This window comes from Macrobrachium nipponense, chromosome 2 (assembly GCF_015104395.2).
Source record: "Macrobrachium nipponense isolate FS-2020 chromosome 2, ASM1510439v2, whole genome shotgun sequence".
Taxonomy (NCBI): Eukaryota; Metazoa; Arthropoda; class Malacostraca; order Decapoda; family Palaemonidae; genus Macrobrachium; species Macrobrachium nipponense.
This window is the reverse complement of record NC_087201.1, coordinates 92,506,260-92,531,501: the sequence shown is the minus strand read 5'-3', so window position 1 is coordinate 92,531,501 and position 25,242 is coordinate 92,506,260. Positions and strand designations below refer to the sequence as shown.

Here is a 25,242-nt window from a genome sequence, read left to right as displayed (position 1 = left end):
GTGTTTTCGAGTCAAACTCCGCTTGAATAAGACTATCCGGCCTGGGCAGCTTTTCACCAAACTGCTCCATAGCACAGTCAGGTTTGAGTTTGCCAGCTGTGAAAGTGTTAGGCAAGTCCTCCCATAATTCTCCAATTGACGGGAGCAACGGAGAAGTGGGGTCTGCTTCTTTCAGCTGAGGCATGGGTTCCCCTTTCTGAGCTGCTGATATTGGTCGGACCTCGCTATCTTGGTAAGGAAAGGGAGCGGGGTACCTTCGTCCATCGTGAAAATGGTAAAGGGACTTTTGAATGGTTGGATCTTGGTATTCGAACAGTCCATGTCGTTTATAGACATCTAAGCCATTCTCGTTGGGCCTGGTCCCGAGAATAGAGGACTGTCTCCTTTGGTACCCTGTCATCTCTAACCATAGCCGAAGGCGTGAGCCTAGCGTAGCCTATGAAGGGAGGCTGTAGGCCTTCCGGGTAGAACTCGAAGTCCTCTATTCTTCGAGTTCCAAACTCCGGTATGGAGATGAGACCATCTTGGAAGGGAGCATATGACGCTACTCTCCAAGGATTGTTCATGGAAGAGCGGGCAGCGAGTCATACGGGGGAAGCTGAGATCCACTAGTGTTAGAGGTTGAGGGAGAGGCAAGAGGGGCTTCTCTTAGGCCGCTATAATAGTATCCTGAGAAGTTATCCTATCCGACAGGCGAGATATCATATGTTCCATACTCGTCTTAAGGGAGCCTACCAAGTCGCCCACCTGTTGCAACAGGCCAGCATTGGTGTCCAGAGCCGGAGCTGCTGCGGAGGTGGAGGGGAGACTCTGAATAGGCACCAAAGGTAGTGGAACTGGTGATACTGCCGGGGTGCGGGATTTCTCCTTAGGCTTACTCTTTGAGGACTTTGAGCCGGAGCTAGACCCTTTAGATCTGTCTGGGCCGGGATTACGAGCCGGAGACTTACGCGAAGAAGAAGACGAGGACGTCTTCTTCGAGGACGATGACGTCTTAGTCAAGGTCATATGCTTAGACTTGATCTTAGGCCTAACCGAAGCCTCTGGAGGAGTATATAACTCATCACCGGTAAAGCCTGGGAAGGATGGTGAAGTTGCAGGGGTAGAAGAAACAGTCACTCCCAAGGGGAGGACCCTTGGGTACCTGCATTACTTACCTCGACCAACAGGTCGTCTATACCTACCATAGGTTCAACATTTATATCCAGGGTTGCGACATCCGTGGAGATATCCTGGTCTTGTTCAGTCAAGGAGGCCGCCAGCTGTTGTTGGATAAAGGCAATAGAGGGGTCCGCCTCTACCGGGTCGACGTACCCAGTCGCCTTGCCTCCGGGAAGATTAACAAAGCTAAACGCTTCTCCAGTATGTAGGGCTGACCCTTGGCGGCGTTCTTGCCAAAACCTCCGACCCAGGCCCGCAGGGTAGCCAATGCCGTATCTCTTACTGCCGGAGCCTGTAAGAGAGGATATATTTTAGATTTAAGAACCACTTAAAACTAAAACTTAGGATATAACTTAAACTAGATGCCTTAAGTTAAAGTAATGATGAAAACTTAAGAAGTAAAAGAAGCGGAGCGGCATGCGGAGATGGAATACTTACGCCTTCCAAAAGCTGGCTCACCAGATCGTAACATATGGTACACGTCTCATGGTACCAGACCTGGATGTCCCCGTGCGGAGTCGCGCATGGAGCATGGGACCGGCAAACTTCGTGTCCACAGGGGTCCTGAAGTGTAGCGGAACATCCCGGATGCTCACAGTTGGGGGTGGCCTGTAAGTGGGAAGACACATGAGTATCTTAAAGGGGTAACACTTACAGACTAAGGACAAAAGAACTCCGTTACGTGGCGGAGCTCGGAAAAAATTTGGGCATAACCCCTCCCTGCATTGCCTGAATAGGCTATAATCCCGGAGAGATCCGGTAAATACTAAGGGAGGGGTGGGGATGGTTTAAGAAACTTAAGATAAACTTAAAGATAACTTAAACCTACATGCAAGTAACCGGACTAGGTCCAGTGAGGCGGAGTGTAGTAACTCAGCAATACGGTACGGTTAGTAAAGACCTATTGTATGCTTCCGGTCCAACTATGGTGGACTATACCCTTCCGCTGGATACCAGGACTCCGATAGGGAGGAGCTCTAGTAAGGAGGGAAGGGCGAGATGACATACAGACTCGCGCTAACCCGGAGCGACAAGGAAGTAACGGAGGGGGGGAAGGCCAGAGCCCCCCACAACGTACCACCCGGCCGAGCCGAGAAGCGGAGAGGTCGGAACCAGTCAGGGACTGTCGGACTCCCAGGCCCCTCCGGTGGAGGTAAGGGGGAGGCAGGCTCGGGCATGCTGGGCGAGCAAGGACAGACCGACCCACCCCCGCCCGACTCTATGGGAGAGCGGGAGAGGGGGAAGGGGGACTGGCAGGCGCCTGGCTGACTCGTGATCACGTAGTGACCACGAGGCGGTAAACTAAGAAACGGTAACCAAGCCTAGGCCAACCAACTGATCAGAGAGAAGCTATCGGGAAGCAACCAGAACTGAAAAGCGGTAGCATATAGGCCCATAGGGCGAAAACCAACTGATCAGAGAGAAGCTATGAGGAAGCGACCGAACTGATCAACGGTAGACTAGGCTCTACGAGCCAGGACCTAGGCTAAGCCAGACGCCAACTAACCTAACAACAACAAAACATAAAAATATAATATAAAATAAAAATGAAAGAAAGAAGGTAAAATAGCAGGAGAAAAAATCCAGGAGTGTGCGACTAGCCCGAAGGCAAGTCTACCACTCAAAGCTAGTCAGGGGCCGATACAAAGAACCTGGACTAGGGTCTGGATAGAAAAAAGCCTACATAAGGTGAAATACATACATGTATAACAACTTGAGTAGACGTAATAACGCGGATAATCAAAATAGAGCGTAAAATAATAAGGGATGTTCTAGGTATGGGAGACCAAGAACGAACCCAACATGCGGCAGGACCATGCTGCCATGCTTCCAGCCCCCGAGAACGTATCTATACCTAAAAAACGGCAAATACCGTCTCGGGGACGGAAAAAACTCGCTAACCGTAAATACTGAGTACTTAACTTAGCTGCTGCGATAGCTGCACGCTCCATTATAGTAAAAATCCACGAAAGGGCACAAAAAACAGAGAGAAAATTAGCACGTGTGGCTCCTGGCGCTAACTTTTAAAGGATGGCCACTAGAGGCGCAGCAGTCGCAAGCATGGGATGGTGTAGTAGTAGTACGAGCTGCTCCCTCTGTGGGACGGCTCCCCTCTTGGAGGGTTTTGTAGTGGGAGATTTCTATTGGCATTTGGCTCGTGGTAGTGGTCTCACTCGCCTAGTGTTCATACCGACACCCTCCTAGAGGGTGAGCGAGTCAGTCATACTGACCTTTTTCTTTATTTTATTTATTCTCTGGTATGTGTTAGTACATTTACCCTAGAAATAATAGATTAAAGGATATTTCGCGCAAGCGACACGAGCTGAGCCCAGAAATATTTTTATAATTAAAGAAGGTTAAAATGCTCACTTTGCAAAAAAACTGATATTGTTTACCAAAAGGAGATTTATTGAATTGTACTTTTATAACTTTTTTTTTTTCTGGTCAGTTACCGCCCTGTATAATCTTTTAATTCTCTTGTCCCTGCTTCCGAGCAGTTGAACTTAACCTTTTCTTAACCTCTTAAATTGTACCCTTGCTTTGGATATGTCTACTAATACTTCAGGAGTGTTGGATTCCAGGTACATATTTTCCTTTATATGAGCTTTCTTTGTAAACTTAATATATATTTTTATCAGACTGCTTAGTAAAGGTTGAGAGTCGTTAAGGCATTGCAGCAGTACTCCACTGTTTCACTTTCCTTCATGGAATTTGCATTTACAGTGGTCCCCCCCATATTCGAGGGGGATGCGTACCAGACCCCGCCCCGTGAATAGTTAGAACCCGCGAATGTTTGGAACCCCTATAAAAACACTAAAAATAGCCTATTTTGTTAGTTAAAACTCAAGAAAAACCCACTACAAATTTTCATGCTTGGTTTTTTTAATAGTTTTATCATAAATATTGCATTTTATGATGAAATTCATAAAAAAAAATGATATTGTTAAGATACAATAAAGTTTGTTCATACTTACCTGGCAGATATATATATAGCTGTATTCTCTGAAGTCCGACAGAATTTCTAAAAACTTACGACACACGTAGTGGGAGTAGGGTGGTTAGTACCCATTCCCGCCGCTGGGAGGCGGGTATCAGTTACCATTCCCATTTTCTATCAGATTTCTATCTCCACTGTCTCCTGAGGGGAGGTGGATGGTACTTTAAATATATATATCTGCCAGGAAAGTATGAACAAACTTTATTGTATCTTAACAATATCATTTTGTTCATGAAACTTACCTGTCAGATATATATATATATATATATAGCTGAATCCCACCTTTGGCGGTGGGAGAGACAGAAAAGGATTTTAGGAAACACATACATGTAGATGATTGACATCTTGGTTCCTTACCTGTTAGCATAGCTGACTTCGTGATTACTGTCACCCAAGCCTGCATCTGCTTCACTAGAGTTACCAACAAGGTAGTGACCTGTGTAGTAGTTGGTGCGCTCTAGATGATCTGTCAACGGGGACGTGACCACAATGTGACTAGACCATGACCATACTTCTGAGGGCAACGAGGCAAAACCACCACCTAAGTTAGCCTAACAAAATACTCCCACATAAAAAGGCTAATAGAAGGGAAGTCCGCATTTGGCGGCCGACCCTACAACCATAAACAAAACAAAGACTAAAAAACTCACCTACCCTTTTCTATGGGAAAGGATGAGTGCTAGCTCCTGCCCCCAAAATAGTGTCTGCGGCGACGTATGGCCCAAGAGAGTAACAGTTTTCGTACGTCGTTCTCACCTCCCATAGGTAGTGCGAGGCGAACACCGAGTTACTCCTCCAAAAAGTGGCACTCAAAATGTCTTTGAGGGCCATATTTTTCTGGAAGGCTATCGAGGTCGAAATAGCCCTCACTTCGTGAGCATTTACTCTCAACAGTCCAAAGTCACTATCCTTGCAAGATGAGTGCGCCTCCTTTATGGTGTTCCTTAAAAAGAATGCCAGCGCATTCTTGGACATGGGCATATCTGGTCCCTTGACCGAACACCATAAGTTCTCCGCAGAACCTCTACAATTCCTTGTTCTCCGAAGGTATTCTCTTAGAACCCTGACAGGACACAGGACTCTTTCTGGCTCTTGACCAATGATCTCTGCCATACCCTTGATCTCAAACGCCTTAGGCCAAGGGTTGGAGGGGTTTTCATTCTTAGCCAGAAACGTCATTCCCAAAGAGCAGACCGCATTATGCCCTTTGAAGCCGACGTGCTTACTAATAGCTTGTATCTCGCTAACTCTCTTCGCCGTCGCCAGAGCAGTTAAGAATACAGTCTTCTTCGTCAAGTCTCGCAAAGACGCAGTGTGAAGAGGTTCAAAGCGACTTGACATTAAAAACTTCAGGACCACGTCTAAGTTCCAAGAAGGCAACTTAGGTAGAGGCACCTTAGTGGTCTCAAAAGATCTCAATAGATCATGGAGATCTTTGTTATTAGCTAGGTCTAGACCTCTATGGCGAAAAACCACAGATAAAACACTTCTGTAGCCCTTAATGGTTGACACTGCAAGCTTCAAATCTCGTCTGAGATAAAGTAGGAAGTCGGCGATCTGGCTCACAGAGGTCGTGGTAGAGGAAACTCCTTTCTTCTTACACCAGCTCCTAAAAGCTGCCCACTTCGATTGGTACACCGCGATTGATGATGGTCTCCTCGCGGTGGCGATAGCTTTAGCCACAGGTTTCGAAAAACCTCTCGCTCTGGCCAGCTTCTGGATAGTCTGAACGCAGTCAGACTCAGAGCAGAGAGGTTTTTGTGGTACCTCTCGAAGTGGGGCTGTTTGAGTAGATCTCTCCTTAACGGAAGAGATCTCGGAAAATCTACCAGGAAGGACATCACCTCTGTGAACCAGTCTGCTGCGGGCCAAAAGGGGGCGATTAACATCAACCTCGTCCCTTCCGAAGCTGCAAACTTTCTTATCACTTCCCCCACAATCTTGAAGGGGGGAAATGCGTAGAGGTCTAGGCCCGTCCAATCCCATAAAAGGGCGTCTACTGCTACTGCTCCCGGATCGAGAACCAGGGAGCAGTAAAGAGGAAGTCTCGCCGTTCTTGATGTCGCGAAAATGTTCACCAAAGGACATCCCCAAAGACCCCACAGCTCCTGGCATACGTCCTGATAGAGGGTCCACTCTGTCGGCAGCAATTGTCCTTGTCGACTGAGGAGATCCGCACGGACGTTCTCGACTCCGGCAATGAACCTTGTTAAGATCGTGACTTCTCTCGCCTTCGCCCAAAGAAGAATCTCTTTCGCTAGAGCGAACAGGGAGCGAGAGTGCGTTCCTCCTTGCTTCTTCAAGTATGCCAGGGCTGTGGTGTTGTCCGAGTTGACTTGGACTACGCGACGGGAGACTTTGTCTGGAAAGAACCGGAGCGCTAACTGAACCGCTGCCAGCTCTTTGAAGTTGAAATGCCAGGCTACCTGTTCCCCTCTCCAGGTGCCTGACACTTCCTCCCCTCCTAGTGTTGCTCCCCACCCCGTGGATGACGCGTCGGAGAGCAACACTAGGTCGAGGTTCCGAAGCTTGAGGGACATGCCCTCTGACAGCTTCAACGGATCGAGCCACCATCTTAGATGGCTCTTTACCTCTTCTGAGATGGTTAAAATCATGTCGAGGTTGTCCTTGTCTGTCCAGCTGTCCGACAAGAAGAACTGAAGAGGTCGGAGGTGTAGCCTCCCCAGGGAAACAAACTTCTCCAGCGAGGAAATGGTCCCCAGCAGACTCATCCATTCCCTCACCGAGCATGAATCCTTCCCTAGAAAGGCTGACACTTTTTCTATGCCTTGTTGCTGACGTTCCTGGGACGGAAAAGCCCGAAAAGCCACTGAATCCATCTGAATCCCCAGATACACGATGGACTGTGTTGGGGTCACATGTGACTTTTCGAAGTTTACCAGAAGTCCCAGGGACGCAGCTGAAGACAGAGTCGTTTGCAGGTCCTTCAGGCACCGGGTCTGCGAAGAGGCTCGTATGAGCCAGTCGTCCAGATAGAGCGAGATCCTGATGTTGGAAAGATGGAGCCACCTCGCCACATTCTTCATTAAGATGGTGAACACAAATGGGGCCGTACTCAGTCCGAAACAAAGAGCCCTGAACTGAAATACCTTTCCTTTCAGGACGAAGCAAAGGTACTTCATTGATTGGGGATGTATCGGGACGTGAAAGTAGGCGCCCTGAAGGTCGAGTGATACCATCCAATCTCCAGGTCTAAAGGCCCCCAGAACTGACTGAGGTGTCTCCATCTTGAACCTCTGCTTCTCTATAAAGAGGTTCAGACGACTTACGTCCAAGACCGGCCGCCACCCTCCCGACTGTTTCGGAACTAGAAACAATCTGTTGTAAAATCCTGGCGTTGCCAGGTCTAAGACCTCTTCCACTGCTCCCTTCTCGAGCATCTGCTCGAGCAGATCGAAAAGTATCTTCCGGTTATCTCGAGGATACGACGGGGACAAGTCCCTGGGAGTGGAAGTCAGCGGGGGCGACTTTACGAAAGGGATTTTGTACCCCTTCTCTATGATGTTGAGAGACCAGGTGTCCGCCTCTCTCTCTCTCCAGGCTTCTACGAACAACTGCAGCCTGGCTCCTACCGGCGACTGAAGGACGGATCTCTCATTTCTTGCCCCTAGACTTAGCCGGGGCTCTACCTCTAGGAAGACTTCTTCCTCGGGGTGAAGATCTAGCTGAAGTTCCTCCACGAAAAGGCTTCTGCTCTCTAAGAGACTGGCCTCCTGAAGACGTGGAAGGGCCAGTAGGACGTCACGACGACTGAGCCAAAAGATCTTGAGTGGCTTTTTCTTGAAGGCTTACTGCCAGATCCTTCACCATAGCCTGGGGGAAGAGATGGCTCGAAAAAGGCACATACAAAAGCTCTGCCCTCTGTGATGGAGAGACAGATTTAGCTGCAAAATTGCAATAAAGCGATCTCTTCTTCAAAACGCCTGCAGAAAAATGAGAGGCTAACTCCTCCGAGCCATCCCTGACGGCCTTGTCCATGCACGACAATACACTGGACAGCTCCCCGAGGCTAATAGAATCTGGCTTACGAGACTGGTTGTCTAACACTCCCAGACACCAGTCTAAGAAGTTGAAGACTTCCAAGGACCTGAAAAGGCCCTTCAAAAGATGATCCAGTTCTGAAGTCGTCCACGAAACTTTAGCTGAAGCTAAGAGAGATCTCCTAGAGGCATCCACAACGCTAGCGAAATCTCCTTGCGCCGAAGTAGGAACCTTCAGTCCCAACTCTTCACCAGTTTCGTACCACATCCCTGCCTTACCGCTAAGTCTAGACGGAGGCAGGGCGAAAGTGGTCCTTCCTTGTGCTTTCCTAGATTCCATCCAGGTGTTGACCTTACGGAAAGCCCTCTTGGTCGATAGCGAAGTCTTCATTTTAACAAAACCAGGCGTCTTGCTTGCTTTCGACGAAGAAAACTGCGAGGGAGGTGAAGGAGGAGCAGAAGGAAGGAAGGTATCCCCGAACGAATCACGGAGAAGCCGAGCCAAGACTTGGTAGTCCAATGAAGCAGACGTCGAAGGCTGTTCTCCGTCAACATCTTCAGAGGAACAGCTTAACTCCCCTTCTTCCTTACCAGAGTGAAACCCCGAAGGAAGAGGCAAAAGTCCTTTCGCCCCGAGTCTCATATCCGAACGATGTCGAGAAGAAGTGGGGAGCGCACCCGAAACAGAATCCTTCACAGTCACAGGGTCAGAAACCAAAGCTTGTAGTGAACGTGATGTTGCACGAAGTTGTGAAGCATCAGCAAGAGACTCGGGAAAAGCGTCCGAGTGAGAGCGAACTTCCACGTTCGCGTCCAAAGCGATCTTACGAACTTCTCTACAAGCGTCCAGCGGAGCGTCCATCCTAGCGTCGAAGCGAAGCGTCCAAACGAGCGTCGAGCGAAGCGTCCCTTCGAACGTCCCGTGAAGCGTCCCTACGAACGTCCCGCGAAGAGTCAGGTCCTGCATCCTGACGAGCGTCACGTTGAGCGTCGACACGAGCAGGTCGAAGAGGAGCAGAAAAGGAAGACGCTCTTTCCTTACTACGAGGATCAACACGTACTGAAGTCCGTCCAACAGGTACAACTTCGTCGTCAGCAAAAGCGTCGAGATCGGAATACCGATCGTCCTCTCGCCGAGAAGAGAGGGGAGCGCGATGAGACCTCTCTCTCTCCAAGGGAGCAAGAGTCAGATGACGTCTACCGCCACCTCTAGACGAGCACTGGGGAGAAGAACGAAGTCTAGAGGGCGAAAAACCAGGAGACGGAGAAGAACGAGGAGAAGGTGGAGGAGACTGTCTGGTCCTTTTGATCGGCAGTCTGTCGTCCTTCCTGTGACGAGGAACCGTCTCCTCCTGCTTGAGCAACGCATCCAGTTGACGTTGCATAGCGAGGATGATCTCAGTCTGTGAAGTCTCCTTACGAGGAGAAGAGCTGTGCCTGTGAGAAGGCGAGGGGCGAGGGGACGCCTTCTTCCTTCTCACAGGAAAAGCCCTGGCTCTAGAGCGACTGGGGCGTTCGAAGGCGTCATCGTCAGATGACGTCCTAGTCTTCTTCTGGGGCGGAAAAGCTACGCTTTCCGGAGAAGACCGCCAATCAGACAGAGCATGACGTGAAGCGTCTTGATCTTGGAAGGTCCTCTTCAGAGGCCGCGAATTCGGACGAGATTCCCACCCCTTGGGCGGAGAGGACGCGTCGGAGGATGAAAAACAATCCATAAGGAGGCGTGCTCGAGCACGCTCCTTAGCAGCCTGGGAAGCGTCTACAGGAACTGCTGAAGGGACGCCAGAACGGTGGGGGATCCCCGTAACCCTCCTTCGGCCTTCGACATGCCCTCTCCCTGAGTCCTGGGAGTCCGGCAGAGGTCCCAGCCTAGAGGCGCTATAGGGCCGATCTGACGCCCCCTCCACTTCACTAGGGGCACTATCACTGCACTTAGCATTTTGCCTATTTTCAAGGGCAAGCACTTTGGATTCTAGCGTCTTCAACGAATCCAGAATAAGCAAAAGGGCATTACCCTCCGCAGACACCACTTGAGGGCCCGAAGGCAACACTACGGGGTTAGGAGTTACAAACTCTACAGGAGGGTTAGAAGGGGATACAGTAATACCCTGTCTGCTACCAGATTTACTCCTGGAGGAAGACCTCCTGATCCTGTCACGCTCTAATTTATTAACGTAGGATTCATATGTCTTCCATTGCAAATCAGTTAAACTTTCGCATTCAGTGCAGCGAAAATCATACGTACACACTTGTCCCCTACAACTCTTACATACTGTGTGAGGATCAACCAAAGCCTTTGGTAGCCTCAGAAGAAATCTGATAGAAAATGGGAATGGTTCCTGATACCCGCCTCCCAGCGGCAGGAATGGGTACTAACCACCCTACTCCCACTACGTGTGTCGTAAGTTTTTAGAAATTCTGTCGGACTTCAGAGAATACAGCTATATATATATCTGACAGGTAAGTTTCATGAACAAACCAGGAATTTGTGGATATTTATCATAGAAAAATACCACGAATGCGCGAATTTTCCGCGAATAATGCGGGGAAACGTTCCCAAGAGAAATCTGCAAATGTGTGAGTCCGCGAATCTGGAGAACACAAATACGGGGGTCCACTGTATTTATATATTCATCACATTCTAAATTTTCCATGATTCAATTATATAACCATTCCCTGGTTATCAGTGGACCCAGTTACTGGCGATCTGGTTTTATGGGGCTTGTCTAGCACCATAATAGGCAGAGTTTTGGTCATCGGCACCACAAGGCACGATAAGAGTTAAGGTGCCTCAACATATCTAACAGAGGCGCCATTTACCGGTTATCAGTGCCAGAAGCACCATGAAAGGCAGTTTCAGTTAATGGTGGTTATCAGCACCCTGCCGAGAATGGAAGCAGATTGCATCACAGAATGCATCATATCTCTAGACAACTGCAGATAAAAACAAACCTAAGAAAAACAAAAGGAATGAAGACAGTATGTGCAAGAAATAGCACTGGATGGAGAGAGGATTGATGAGACTGAATCTTTAAGGGGGCCGGCCGGCTTATGCCATTTTTTAAGGACAGGACTTTGATATTCATACCACTTAATAAGGTGACTTGGGACATCTCCAAACCGCATATTTTTTTCGCCTCTGACCTTCGGTTTTGTGACACCAGGGCGATTTATCCCGAAAATAACCATTTTTCAAATTCTATCTCCTCCCTTGATATTTAATATTAAGACCTAGGATTACTACCATAAATAGACCTGATGTAGACCTCCAATCGAGTGAGGAGTTTTTTTCTAAAAGTCACTGTTTTGCTAGATATGAATTTTTCAATATGGTAAAAAAATAAACCCTATAAATCAAGAGAAAAAAATTTATAAAAAAAAGACAAAACAAAAATTGGAAAAAAGGCCTCTATTTGATTGTTCTATGATGTCTTTCTGAGTTATATACCAAATTCCAATGTTATAGCTTTAAAACTAAGTGAGAAGATAGATTTTGAAGGTCAATAAGTATAGTTTTGAGATACGGGCGTTCAAAGTTTTCCTTTGTATTTCTATAAAGACAATGTTAATAAATAATGATTATTATGAATGTATATTTCTTTTTTGTGTATTAATAAACCAAAACTACTTTATTTATCATAATTCAATCATAAATGATGATCCCTTTCCTCATATATCGTAGCCTGGGGCACTGCTTGAGGCAAGATGGGGCACTCCTTCCTACGCAACTCTCTTCCCTTCACTAACTCGGCTTATTACAGCGAATTTTCTTCTTCTGTATGTTAGCGAGATGTTTTCCTTGTCTTTTCCTCTTTGGCATGATGAAATTCTTGCCGAAACAAAGATAAACAAACGTAAATGCAAGAGAATGTCAGAGGTGAAACTCGAAGGTGTACTCTCTTTTTACAAAGACAATTTAATAAATCATGATTATTATGAATTTCATATTCCATTTTGGGTATTAAAATACCAAAACTTTGTTATTTATCATAAATGAAGATCTCTTTGCTCAAAGATCGTAGCCTTGGGCACAGTGTGACGTGTGCTGTCAGGCAAGACGGGGGCGTTACTACGCAACCCTCCCCTCTCTCTTCACTAACTACGTGTATATTACGATATTCTGTAATAATACTTGAGCGATTTTTCTTCGTTTGTATGTTAGCGAGATGTTTTCCTTGTCTTTTCCTCATTGGCATGATGAAATTCTTGCCGAAACATACAGAAACATACGTAAAAGCAAGCAAATGTCAGAGGTGAAATCGAACGTGTAGACTACTTGAAGTTTGTGCTCGCACTGATGGTTGGACTTGGTAGCTGACTGAAGTGAAGTCTCCCTTCTCGACTCGGGGAATGTCTATATATGCTATTTCTCCCAATTCCTTTGACAATAATTATCAAAATTTACGATAATAGAAGAAATATTGCATTTTCTTGTACGGATCAATGTTTTAGGCTTATTGAGTTACGTTCACTAATTACCCTGTAACTACGAAAGTAAGAGGAATTTTGACGAAATATTTTGTATACGTATTCTCAATTGCCATATGAAGCTCCATGAATTTTTTCATGACTTTGCATTTTTTGTCCTATACCCCCATATATAGGGGTTCCGGCCGGCCCCTTAAAATATTGAGGAGCAACGATATCCAGTACAGTTTCTCTTGAACTGGAATTAAGAAAGACTATAATTGGCAATTGAAGCAAACAGGACAAGCTGAATATAGACATGAATTTTTACGAATATTAGAAGTCAGGTGGTAGACTGGAGTTAGCAATAATACCACACAAGATATTATGAAGTTCCATCTGTAAATGGGATAACGATGAAAGGGAGATGGAGATGGCTTGGACACGTCTTTTGCACAAACCTTGGTAGAATAGTGCATGACAGGGTTTGTTAGGTTCCTGTGGGCACCAAAAGTTGGAAGGCCTAGACCTACTGGCATGAGAACTATGAGAAGGGAGGCTGTAGATGTGTAGAAATTTGTGGAATAGAAAGTACAGTACAGAAAAAACAAGTTGTGTACTTTCACAGAGGCCCTCTAGTCACCTGACATATCGTACATACATAAGGGAAAACCATAAGAGTTAACCCAGATTTTGATTTGGTGCATTTCCATATGATCAAGTAAATGGCCTTACCTATATCTATTTAGTTCTGAAAATTTGGCTTGAATTGAGACACCGAATAATTCACATCGGAATACAATTTTAGATAACAAGAGTTGTTTAACTATTGATAAGGAAGGCTTGCATCCTTTAATTGAGTTATCACATGAAAGAAGTGAAAATATCTCATGTAGTTTTTGCTATTTCAAATGATGGTGCAACAAAACTGAAAGCAAAAACTTACGTCACTGAGATTCAACTGAGATTTTTTTTTTTTTAAACCTAATGGGTTTCCAGGCCATATTTCATTGCATATCTAATACAACTATTTTTTAGGGATACCACACCTGTCCAAAGACAGTGGAAGGGGAGGAGGAGGAAGAAAAAGAGGAGGAGGAAGAAAAAGAGGTTAAGGAAGAAGAGGGGCAAAAGGTTTCTTTCGCTTGCTCTCACTTAGCCTCTTACTCCCAACTTCAACTATGGCAAAGAACTCTCAAGGCAAGTGTGCAAAACAACTTTTGGATACTGAAACAGTGAAAGATGCACTTCAACAATTAAAGCAGGAGCCAAGGGGTTGCAAGCAGAAGTCAAAGGACAAGAAGGAAAAATCTTTGGGCAAGTCCAGAGATGAACACAAAGCCTTACACATCCACAAGAAGGTATGAGTTGAGTCTCCTCTACTAGAATAGTATACCCTGGCTGAGAAGCCAAGGCAGAAGTGGTAGTTATGGGTAGTGTTAACCCCTAAGATGCCAGTGATTGGTTTTGGGTCTTATAATCCTTGGTCATGACTATACCAACTGAGGTGGTGACACACCAACGTAGTCTTCACACACATACACTCTTTTGCACAAAAATTCTATTCCCCTTGAAAAAGCTATCCAACATACAAAAATCAAGAACCCCACAGCCAAAAGTCACAACTCAGTTTGTCTAACAGTGATACAAAATACTCTCCAAACTTTACAAAACAGGTCCATAGCATTAGAAGCATACAGTGGTCCCCCTGTATTCGCGGGGGATGCGTACCAGACACCCCCCCCCCCCCACCCCCCGCGAATAGTTAGAATCCGCGAATGTTTGGAACCCCTATAAAAACGCTAAAAACAGCCTATTTTGTAAGTTAAAACTTAAGAAAAATCACTAAAAATTTACATACTTGGTTTTTTTAATAGTTTTATCACAAAAAGTGCATTTTATGATGAAATTGATAACAAAAACCAGGAATTTGTGGATATTTCTCATAGAAAAATACCGCGAAAGCGTGAATTTTCCGCAAATAATGCAGGGAAACGTTCCCGAGAGAAATCCGCGAATGTGTGAGTCCGCGAATCCGGAGAACGCGAATACGGGGGGTCCACTGTACTCTCTTTACAGGGGATGAAAAAAATTGGAACGTACAGTAAATTCCAGAAGTGAAGCGACAAATTTCAAAATTGATCGTACTTCTTTAGAAAATCTCGTGGGGTTGCCAGTTAGTATATTTTATTCCAATTATTGTCATCCTCTTTACGTATCTGATAATACGTATGAGTGATTAACTGTAGAAGCACAGAAAGTATTTCCCCAGTGAATGATCACTGTTAGTTCAATAATTGTTTATTAAAAAAAAAAATTCCCCATAAAAACATCTGCCTCTCAATGTGTGATATCAAGTGTTCACCATAGAGTGGCAGCAGGAACCAAGTGCATAAGCATTGGCCTAATATGATTTGTAAATTAACTTTCTACTTTTATAGCGTTATATCGAAAGTTATTATGATTTATTTTGATAAAGCACAAAGAAGTTTAGCATCTGATTAAATGAAATATAAATAAGACATAAGTTAATGAGAAAAAAAAACGAAATCCAAGTTATATGCGCATTTAACATTGGCTACATGGTTAGGCCTATTCAAGAATCAAGGAAATATATTTTCCAGCTTGTTAGTTAATAATTTCATCGAATTCCTCAATTTTGCAAATTTTTGCAAGTGGAATTGCGTTCAGGGTCGCATCAAACAAGTATTTTCTAGGTTCCACATTTTTTTTTCAGTGCTTAAGTGAGACTATTCTTGTCTATATGATCGAGAGTGTGAATATGCTTGGCGGGCATTATTTTAATCCAAGTATCTCCTGTTATGCTCTCTCTCTCTCTCTCTCTCTCTCTCTCTCTCTCTCTCTCTCTCTCAGGACCTTTTTATCTAGTCAGGAATAACCAGAGGCCTGTTTTAAGAATCGAGCACTAGGCCTATTGGTCATGCTCGGGGTGCTTTATATATACTTTGTGTATATGTGTATATATATATATATATATATATATATATATATATATATATATATATATATATATATATATGATTAGGAGATCTGAGGTAAAAGGTTGAAGTGAAAAAAGTGGAGTTAGGATTGTGGGTAGAGGTAGAGGTAGAGGGGGGGTAGGGGTGGTGGAGTCTGTCATCTCCCGACTTAACCAGGTGGTGATTTTACAGGTGTTCTGGTTGCTTGCGACTGTCTTTCTTATTTCTTATATAGTGAGCCCGTTTCCCAAGTGCAAGGACAGGTCCTGGTGTCAGTCCTAATGGTTCTATCTTTGCCTAAGTAACAGACAGCGGCCCTGCATTGTAATCCTTGCTGTGCCCGGAACTAGGCCTAGTCACCTGAAGGCAGCTGCAGCAGTTAGAGCCTTTCTCGAAGATGGTGTTTCATGCTCGGTCCTAGAAGCTAAAATCAGAACTACCAACCAAACACAACTTCTCTGTTGAATCTAGGTGCATTCATGGTAGATTATGTTTAGTGCTGCGGCGATTTTCCCTTTACAATCTATTGATACGATACTTGAATGGTTTTATGTATCTTCGCTAAAATAATTGACAATACACTAACTATGATATTAAATATTTGTTTCCACATTGCTGGAAACATACATGGGTAATGTTGGTAATCCTGTGTTGAACAAAAATTTCAAATTGTTTCATCTCTATAGTTTGAAGTAATTACTATACTTTAAAATAATTACTATTACCATAATTTTTTCTTATGATTGTTACAAATATAATAGATTTGATATTTGTGCATCACATATTAGCTTTATTTTGCTTGATAAGAGCTCTCAATGTAGAAAAAAAAAAGTTTTTCAGCTATGTGTTGTAGTTGCCAGTTTGAGAATTTTGAACAAAATCCTCTGAAATCTGTAGCTTCACTTCTTTTCTGTAGGAGTATTTTTATATCCAAGCTGAAATATGTTAACAAATTAGTAAACTAACAGCTGCAGGTGAGTGGTAGGGATGTCAGCTCATCACCTATTGTACATTATTTTTTACTGTACAATAGGTGAAGAGTAGACATCCCTACCACTCACCTGCAGCTGTTAGTTTACTAATTTGTTAACATATTTCAGCTTGGATATGAAAATACTCCTACAAAAAAAACAATAGTTTGTCTTCACAGGCACAAACCTCAAGATGCGGGCAAGTCTTCACCAGTGTTGCTTGCTGCATAAGGTAATAATCACCTCTGACATTAATATGAATATTATATTTAAAAGCATATGTTTTCCTGAAATTTAGTGAGTAAGAATATTACTCAGAAAATATAAGGGACACAAGTAATTACGGTGAAGTAAAGGAGAACTATATCAATATACAAACTGCATTTAGGTTAATGACAGTGCAATCCATAAAACTAGCTTAAGTAAGACTACTGGAATGTGTTTTACCAGAATGATCACTGGGCTAAACATTAGTCAAGGAAATTCCATAGCTTTAATGAAACAAATCCATATGCACAAATGAAACTCAAGGGTCATTCAATGGAACAAATTACAAATGTATAAAGAACACATTTATATTAGCCTCAATACCAACAGACACATGAAACAAACCTAAAACAATTCAAATGGATACTGGGACTACCTAACCTGAGCAAACAGTATAGCAACAGGTGAACAGCCAGAGCCACCTATTCAAGGAAAATTACCCCACTTAAAGACTGCTGGTAAGTAGCTACAGGTACATATGAAGATGTCTAACCAGATAAATATAGTAAATTCTGGAAGTCTTCTTTACAAATATACCTTCAGACAAATCTGGTCCCACTTTGAAGCTTGTAACAAAACAGTTACCTATCAGCAGGTAGGTTAAGGATGTATGAAATCACTGGGTCACATATAAAAGGACCTGCCAATGGAAAGAAAAACGGCCAAAAAATCAATGGTACTGCAAATCTTTAAGACCTGTCATAAATAATATAGTCAATATTAATCATAGTAAAATCTAATTCTCTTTTACCTTTTGAACAAAATTGCTATAATAGATTCACATCAACTATGCATCTGATGTCTAGGTCACCTTACAACCCTCCTGATTGGCTGTTGATAAGCCAATCACAGAGCTGGAAATCTCAGTCTCTCTCGAGAGTTCACATAGGCAGGATGTATGCTCCACTTCTCCTGAGGGATACTTTAGAAAGACGTATCCCTCAAGAGAGGTGGAACACACAACCTGCCTGTGTGAACTCTTGAGAGAGACTGAGGGTTTCCAGTCCTGCGATTGGCTTATCAACAGCCAATCAGGAGCATCGTAAGGGACTGGCCTAGACATCAGATGCATGGTTGATGTGAATCTACTATAGTAATATAGTTACCAAGATAATGGTAGGCTGCTAAAATTATGACTCTCCTTAAATAGGCAACATTATTCAGGCATCTCCCAGTGGTAATCATCTAAAATACTGCATTTTGTCTACCTTTTTCCAACTGCAACAGTTACTATCAAATAATAAGGAATGATTTTTAACGAGATTTTGTGATTCAACCAAATGTAAAGATGGCTACGATTGTTTTTTATGCTCATTTCATAGAAAATTTGCCCCAGTTTCATGGGACCAACTTCAAAATACCAAAAGGACTGTATGCATGTGAACAATTAATTTGGAGCAGTACAAACGAAGTATTGAAAAATGTGCGCTGTAGCTTGATCTATTTGGGAAGTAGATTACTTAAAAAGTAGAATTTAGTTTTTCTGATAATTTCTGATGCAATTCTGAGAAACTTGATTTTGAAATATTACGCACACTTTACAGGCAGTCCCCTGGTTACGACAGGGGTTCCGTTCTTGAGACGAGTCGTAAGCCGAAAAACGTCGTAAGCCGGAACATCGTCAAAAATCCTAAAAAACCTTACTTTTAATGCTTTGGGTGCATTAAAAACTATGTAAATTGCATTCTTATAGCATTTTTCATCAAAAAAACCTTCAAATATTGATTATTTTGCATTTTTGGTGTCATATTTCATCTACCAGATGAGCGTTGTAGGCGTCATAACCCTGGAACATGCGTTGTAACCCTGGAAATAATGACTGATGAATATAATTGAAAAGTGTCGTAACCTCGGAACGTCGTAAGCCGAGACCGTCGTAACCCAGGGACCGCCTGTACATCTAAAAATAATATGGGAATGCAGTGAAAAAAATTTATCTTCAGCCTTGGGGAAAAGTTAGGTTAAGTATGATGGTTAAAAGTGGCCAAAAATTTGTTATTTAAGACCATCAGGCTCTGCTTAGGTTTAGAGAGATGGGGTTTCCAAGTCAGGAAAGATGCCTCAAGCCTGATTAAGTTTCAAAAGGTTAGGTTAGTATGCACACAGTATTTCACAATAATTCATAGAGCCTTTGGTCAAGGTAGCTTCCTTATCCCCTGGGGATGGTAGAATGCCGCACTGCAAGCTGGTTCCAGATGCATTTCCGAATTGCACTCATACTTTTCCCCAGCCTAAATCTCCATTTCCACTTTGATTTTCCCTTACTGCTCAGAAAAAGGGGCAAGTCATGGGTTTAACAAAGCACTGCCATTGGCAATGACGGACAAATTTGTCAAAACCACAGTGAGGTTCATAAGATCTGTCATAAATACCATGGTCAATAATAATCATAGTAAAATTCAATTCCCTTTTTCTTTTCAAACAACACTGCTGTAATATAGTAACCAAGATAATGAAATGCTGCAGAAATTATGATTCTCCTTAAATATGCAATATTATTCAAGTTTCTTCCAGTAGTACTCCTCTAATATATTGCATTTTGTCAATCTTATTTTAACTGCAACAGTTATTATCAATTAATAAGAAATTATTTTAATGAGATTTTGACTCGACCAAAGATACAGCTATGGTTTTTTTTTTATGCTCATTTAATAGAAAATTAGCCTCATTTTCATGGGACCACCAACTTCAAAATGTTTTGGGAAGTAGATTAGGAACTTTAAAAGTAAAATTTAGTTTTTCTCATAATCGCTGATGTGATTTTGACAAACGTGAGACTTGAAATACTTGTTTAACTCATTACACACACGTTACATCTAAAATCAATATGGCAATGCAGTTGAAAACATGCACCTTCGGCCTTAACAAAAAGTTAGGTTGAGGAAGCTGATGAAAATTACAATAATTATGCAGTGACCAAATATTACTTTTAATTTATGACCATCAGGCTCTGCTTAGGTTTGGAGGGTTGGGGTTTCCAAGTCCGGTAAGATGCATTGAGTCAGGTTAGGTTAGTATGTATCACAGTATTTTCACAGAATTTCACAATATTTCATAAAGACTTTGGTCAGACTAGCTCCCTCCTCCCCTGGGGATGGCAGAATGCCCCATTGCAACCTGGATTCAGATTCAGAGGCATTTCAGTAGTATTGTACTCATACTTCTCCCCTAGTCTAAATTTCCATTCCCACTTTGATTTTCCATTAATGCTCAGAAAAAGGGGGCGAGTCTTGGGTTTAACAAAGCACAGCCATTGGCAATGAAGGAAAAATATGTCAAAATCACAGTAAGATTAATAACAGTGTTTTTTATCCATAGAAATCCTTTTTCTAGTATTTTCACTGGTGTTTCAAATGATTCTGGCCATTACCTTATCTGCAAAACCCTCTGCTTGTGATTGGCTACCCATCATCGAACCTATGTTATTTAAAAGCCATTAGTAAACCCAACAAAAATTCTTATACTATCAGTGATGAAACAGGTATTTGAGAATATCTTATGAAACATTTCTCTCAAATTCCTTACAGCTATGTGAAATAATTAGGGCCTTATGTATCAAAATCATTGAAAGGCATCCTTGCACATTTGTATCACAGTCAAGTTAGCTAGGGGTTGAACACCCAGTCAGGTTAGGCTAGTTCCCAACACCCTATATTAAGATAGGTTAAACTGTACCACTTCTGAAATAAAATTAACCAAAAGTTTCCTTCAATTTTAAAGATTTTTGTACCGACTATTCTGGAAATCCAAAAATTCAGTTTGCTGAAATTTTGTGAAGGTGGGAAAGATATAGGCTATAGGTATGTGTGTGTGTGTGTGTGTGTGTGTGTGTGTATATATATATATATATATATATATATAGATATCATATATATATATATATATTATATATATGTAGTTATATATAAAAGGTCTGCAAGGGATATGAATGCCAGAACTTCAGTATGCCAATAACACTATCACCAGAAAATATTTCCTGGGCACAAAAATTATATGTTCTGTGTAAATAAGAAATTTTATGAAAATCCCTTCAAAAACCTAGGCTATATGGAAAAAAAAATTACATTCATACTTAACTGGGCCATTGGTTTACCTAGTAGCATTTGTTATTTTTTATGAACTAATATAGGCCTCCCATGATTTCTACCAGGTGCAATTCCCAATAATGGTAATCTATTATCTATTTACATAAGGGTAATCTAATCACACTGTGATTGCTTAGTTAGGTAGTAACGCCCAACAAGTTACACACACAGATAAGTCTACAACAAAGTCGAGCTGACGTAAGCTGGACAAAATGCCTACATTTCCTTAGGGCTTTGCTTTAGAAGTACCAAGAAGAATCATTACTACCTAGCTATCGTATCAACGGGCCTACGAGGAAGAGTCTTGCCCGGACCTGACCAAGGTTACGATCGTAAACTGACCGTCGACTAGCCTTTTTTTTTTTTTTTTTTTTTTTTTTTTGAGGGGGAGGGGAAATTTAACCTAAGGTTGAGGAGGGAGGGAAGGAGGATTAGCGTGAAAAAAATGAAAAAAGGGTGAAATATGTGTAATCCTCCATGAGGTCCTTTAGGCATTTTTAAAGGGGGGGGGGGGGATTTAACCTAAGCCTCGGGAGGGAGGGTATGAGTACTATAGTACCGTGAAGAAAAGGGTGATAAGGGACCAGTAAGGGGTGCGTGGGCGAGGCGGAAATGCTTAAACGTCACGATCGTATTCTCTGGTCGTAAGGGTGACCTCAAGAAGAGTGTCTCGGTCTCGTGCTCCTCCTCGTCAGCTGTCTTAACTTGGGCCTGTATCACTCGACACATCGAGTGTCATGTCCCCGCGATGGAGGCATCTGACTCGGCAGTGTAAAAACTCTAGGTCACATCATTTACCTGACTTCAATGGCTTCCTCTTCCTTTAATCTCTTCAAATCCGACATCTGAAGTTCGAACTTGAGACGATTGACTTCGCACAACAAAACATCTCGCTCTTGCATGGACTTTTCCAACTCTTTTTTCAGCGCCTCGCACTCTCTCGAGAGCCGCTCGATGTGAGCGTCTTTGTCTTCCATATTTCGGCAACGATTTTTCACCAAGCAAAGCCCAGTGACACCTCGAAGCACTCGATTTTCACCAAATTTTCACAGAACGTTTCACCCGACGTACACTCACGATGACATCTTATAGTAAACTGTGACGTCACCTAAATTCATTTGATGCCAAAGTTCGAGTTGCCATGTAGGGATTTCCTCTTCAAATGAGCGGCATTGACAATGTCATCACGAATCATTTCGTAAAATGAAATTTATCAAGACAGGCTCATGCATTATTAAGTATTGATAGGTAATGTCATCTTTCAGCTGATATTTAAGGATAAAAATAATTAACTGTTCTTATTATTGCCTACGCCGGCGCTGTGGGTGAGCTGTTCCAGCTGTTTTTACACTACACTATGGATTGGGCAGAAAACTACAAAGTATTACTCAGAAAGTCGCGCATCTTAGACGATTATTATTTGGATTTTAGCACGCTGCAATTTAACATAAGGATAAACACTAACGTTCTTTATCTTACACAAATAAGACAAAGCCTTTTTCCTGATTTTCACTACAACATGAAAGCTTTTTACTCGTAACTTTACTCAGTTCTTGTCTCAATCTTAAATGAAATGTGAAATCTCGCTGATACAAATATCAAACAACTATGTATCTTTATTTGTAAGAGCTATCATATCTGTAAAAAAAATATTAAACACTGTGAGAGACTTGACATTAAGGAAGAATAAGAAATAATAAAAGGTCAACCATATCCACATAAAATATTAATAGAAGACTACAGAACTATATCTGATGATGTAATGAGGAAGTTCATTTATGCAGAGAATGTCTGTTGTTAATTAATTTCATTCATTTGGAAATCAAAATGAAAAAAGGGCTTGCAAATGAATCTGCGAATTCCTATAAATAAAAAATGAGACTAGTTTCCAGCTAGAACCACCATAAATGTTAAACAATATTATTCAAAACAAACTAAATGGTTGCCCAAACAGAAAGAAAAGATATATTCATATGTAGCCTACTACCATCGTCGAAGGTGAAGACGATAAACTGTCCGCAGAACCAAATCATATACTTTTGAAAATCTCAGATGACCCACAGCGTTTTTTATTTTTCCTTTTTTGACTGGAGGTAAAATAAAAAAAAATAAAAAAACTAAATCTCAACCAGGAAGAGTAACACGAAGTAGACAGAATCCTTGGGCCTGCTTCTTTTAAATAAATGCACTGTAGGATCACCATGGATTATATAAAAATCAAGGAATAATATGTACGTTTTTACCTGGTCATAGACCCAACTGTTGATTTTCCTTGGCTACTTTTCAAGCCATGAAACCCTGCAGTTGCCTCTTCGGTAAATAATTTGGTAGATCATTTTAGAGCTATCTCTTCAGGTTGTCCCGGTCTTCTGACCAATGTAGTTTTGTAGTACAGGCAGTTTCGCTTACTCGGGGAGTAAGCATACAAAATATACTTTGTTGTTGGGACCGTAGGAAAGTCCTATGGAAGAGCCTAAAAAGGTGTTTGGCGCTGAGTTAACGATTCAGGTATTTTAGGATAGACTATTTATCATTTATTTAATAGAATGAAAAAGTAAAAAATAAAAAAAATTCACATGTTGAATAGTACAAAAAAAATTATACTAAAATATAGAGTATCTATTATGATTTTCGTTCGTAAAACAAGGCTCTTATTTGGCCATAAATTTTAGCATGTTCTAATTTATTTGATGTACTGAATTTAGGCTGTTTCTGTTCGATTATTTTGTGTTTCGATTATAACTAAGAATATATGAACATGTTTGTGTCCTTTTTAGTTTATCCTTGTTGTTAGTATAAGCAGCAGCTAGGTATTAAGTATGAGTATTAATTAGGAAGACCGCTTCACGCTAAGTTAGGAATACAAAGTTTACAACTTATGCGTGAGAGGAAAATCCCGCTTGGATCCCAAGTAAGCTGGAGGTCGCATCACGCCTTGCTTTTATGCACTCGTACTTATCTAAGTGTTCCTTTCAAAGGCCACTTTTCTGAGGAGGTTAATTCGTTCGTATGGTTTTTTTACGTTGCATGGAACCAACGGGTATTCAGCAACGGGACCAACAGCTTTACGTGACTTCCGAACCACGTCGAGAATGAACTTCTACCACCAGAAATACAGATCTCTCACTCCTCATTGGAAATGGCCGAGAATCGAACTCGCGACCGCCGAGGTGGACGCCGACACCATACCAACCACGCCACTGAGAGGTGGTTAATTGCATCCCATTTTCCTCTATCTGCATGAAAATTTTTTTCACGGACGAGGAAGACTAGATCGAGATATATGGTCTTTGACGAATAGCATATAGAATTTAGGCCAAAGGACAAGCGTTGGTACCTTTGAGGTCTTTCAGCGCTGAAGGGTAAACTGAGAGTAAACGGTTCTAAAGATACATGAAAAAACCTCACTGTTGTGCTAGGTAACAATTGTTGGCAGAGGTTGAAAAGGAAGGATGAAAGAGAATATGAGTGGAGGTACAGTAAAAAGCAATGAAAGTTGTTGCAGCTAGGAGACGAAGCTCCAAAACAACCTTAAGCAATGCCTACAGTGCACCGTGTGAGGTGTACGAACGGCACTACTCCCGTAAATGCGGTGCGTTTTAAAGATGATGAAAGCATCACTGATGTAGCTATATCAGGAACGGTGGGTTAACTCTAACAAAACGCCTATTATTTTTTTTTATTCACTTTCGAACCCTGATACATTTCCAAAATTTGTTGCGAAACTCAAACATTCTCGTTTGAAACGAACCAAGGTCAAAGTCGCTCTTTTAAACAACAATTATAAAGTACATCTTTGTGCGCTGTGATATAAAATATCACCAATATGCTATTTACCTCTTGAATGAATGCTGACTGAAATGCCTACTGTCAGAACATGTCAGTCACGAAACCCACTTATTTTTTAATCCCACAATTTTATTTATAAGTTTTCTCGCTAAGAGAGAGGTTAAATAATACAACAAATATAGGAAAGCGATGTTGGAATATTTTCTTACATGCAAAATTGAATCAAATGGCACATTAAAAATTCAAAATGCAAATTTACTGGAGCCATTCGAAAAAAATGCTTGAGAGAAATATCGTTTAGCTTCCCAGATGAACCTCGTGTGCGATGAAGTTACGCAGCGAGGGCGTATTCAGTTTACAAAATTGCTCGTAGATGTTTATAAACACTTGTGGGCACAGAACTTTTTTCAGCTCTTACGGGAGCAGTAGCATTAATAGTAGTGTATGGGATGTGCCTTTCAAATGGGTCCCTTGCTCTTTCTATTTCTCCCTGTGCTTGTTTAAGCTTATTGTGTCTCCCCTTACTTCTTTGTTTGGACTTATTTAAATATATTGCCTCTGTAGTACGAGATATATTTTTTG

The 25,242-nt window shown here is 42.2% G+C and overlaps 1 protein-coding gene across 9 annotated transcripts in view; it reads right to left on the bottom strand.

Annotated features, from left to right (window-relative positions):
* LOC135220788 (IQ motif and SEC7 domain-containing protein 1-like) overlaps window positions 1–21,971 on the bottom strand; it is a 192,586-nt gene extending 170,615 nt beyond the window's left edge. For all 9 annotated transcript variants that reach the window (XR_010315799.1, XM_064258269.1, XM_064258270.1 and 6 more), the window contains exon 1: window positions 21,670–21,971. Coding sequence is in view for 8 of the 9 variants with exons in the window: in XM_064258269.1 (XP_064114339.1) it covers window positions 21,670–21,848 (179 nt within the window). In the remaining variant the exon portion in view is untranslated. The remainder of the gene's footprint in view (window positions 1–21,669) is intronic.
* Window positions 21,972–25,242: the final 3,271 nt, after the last annotated feature.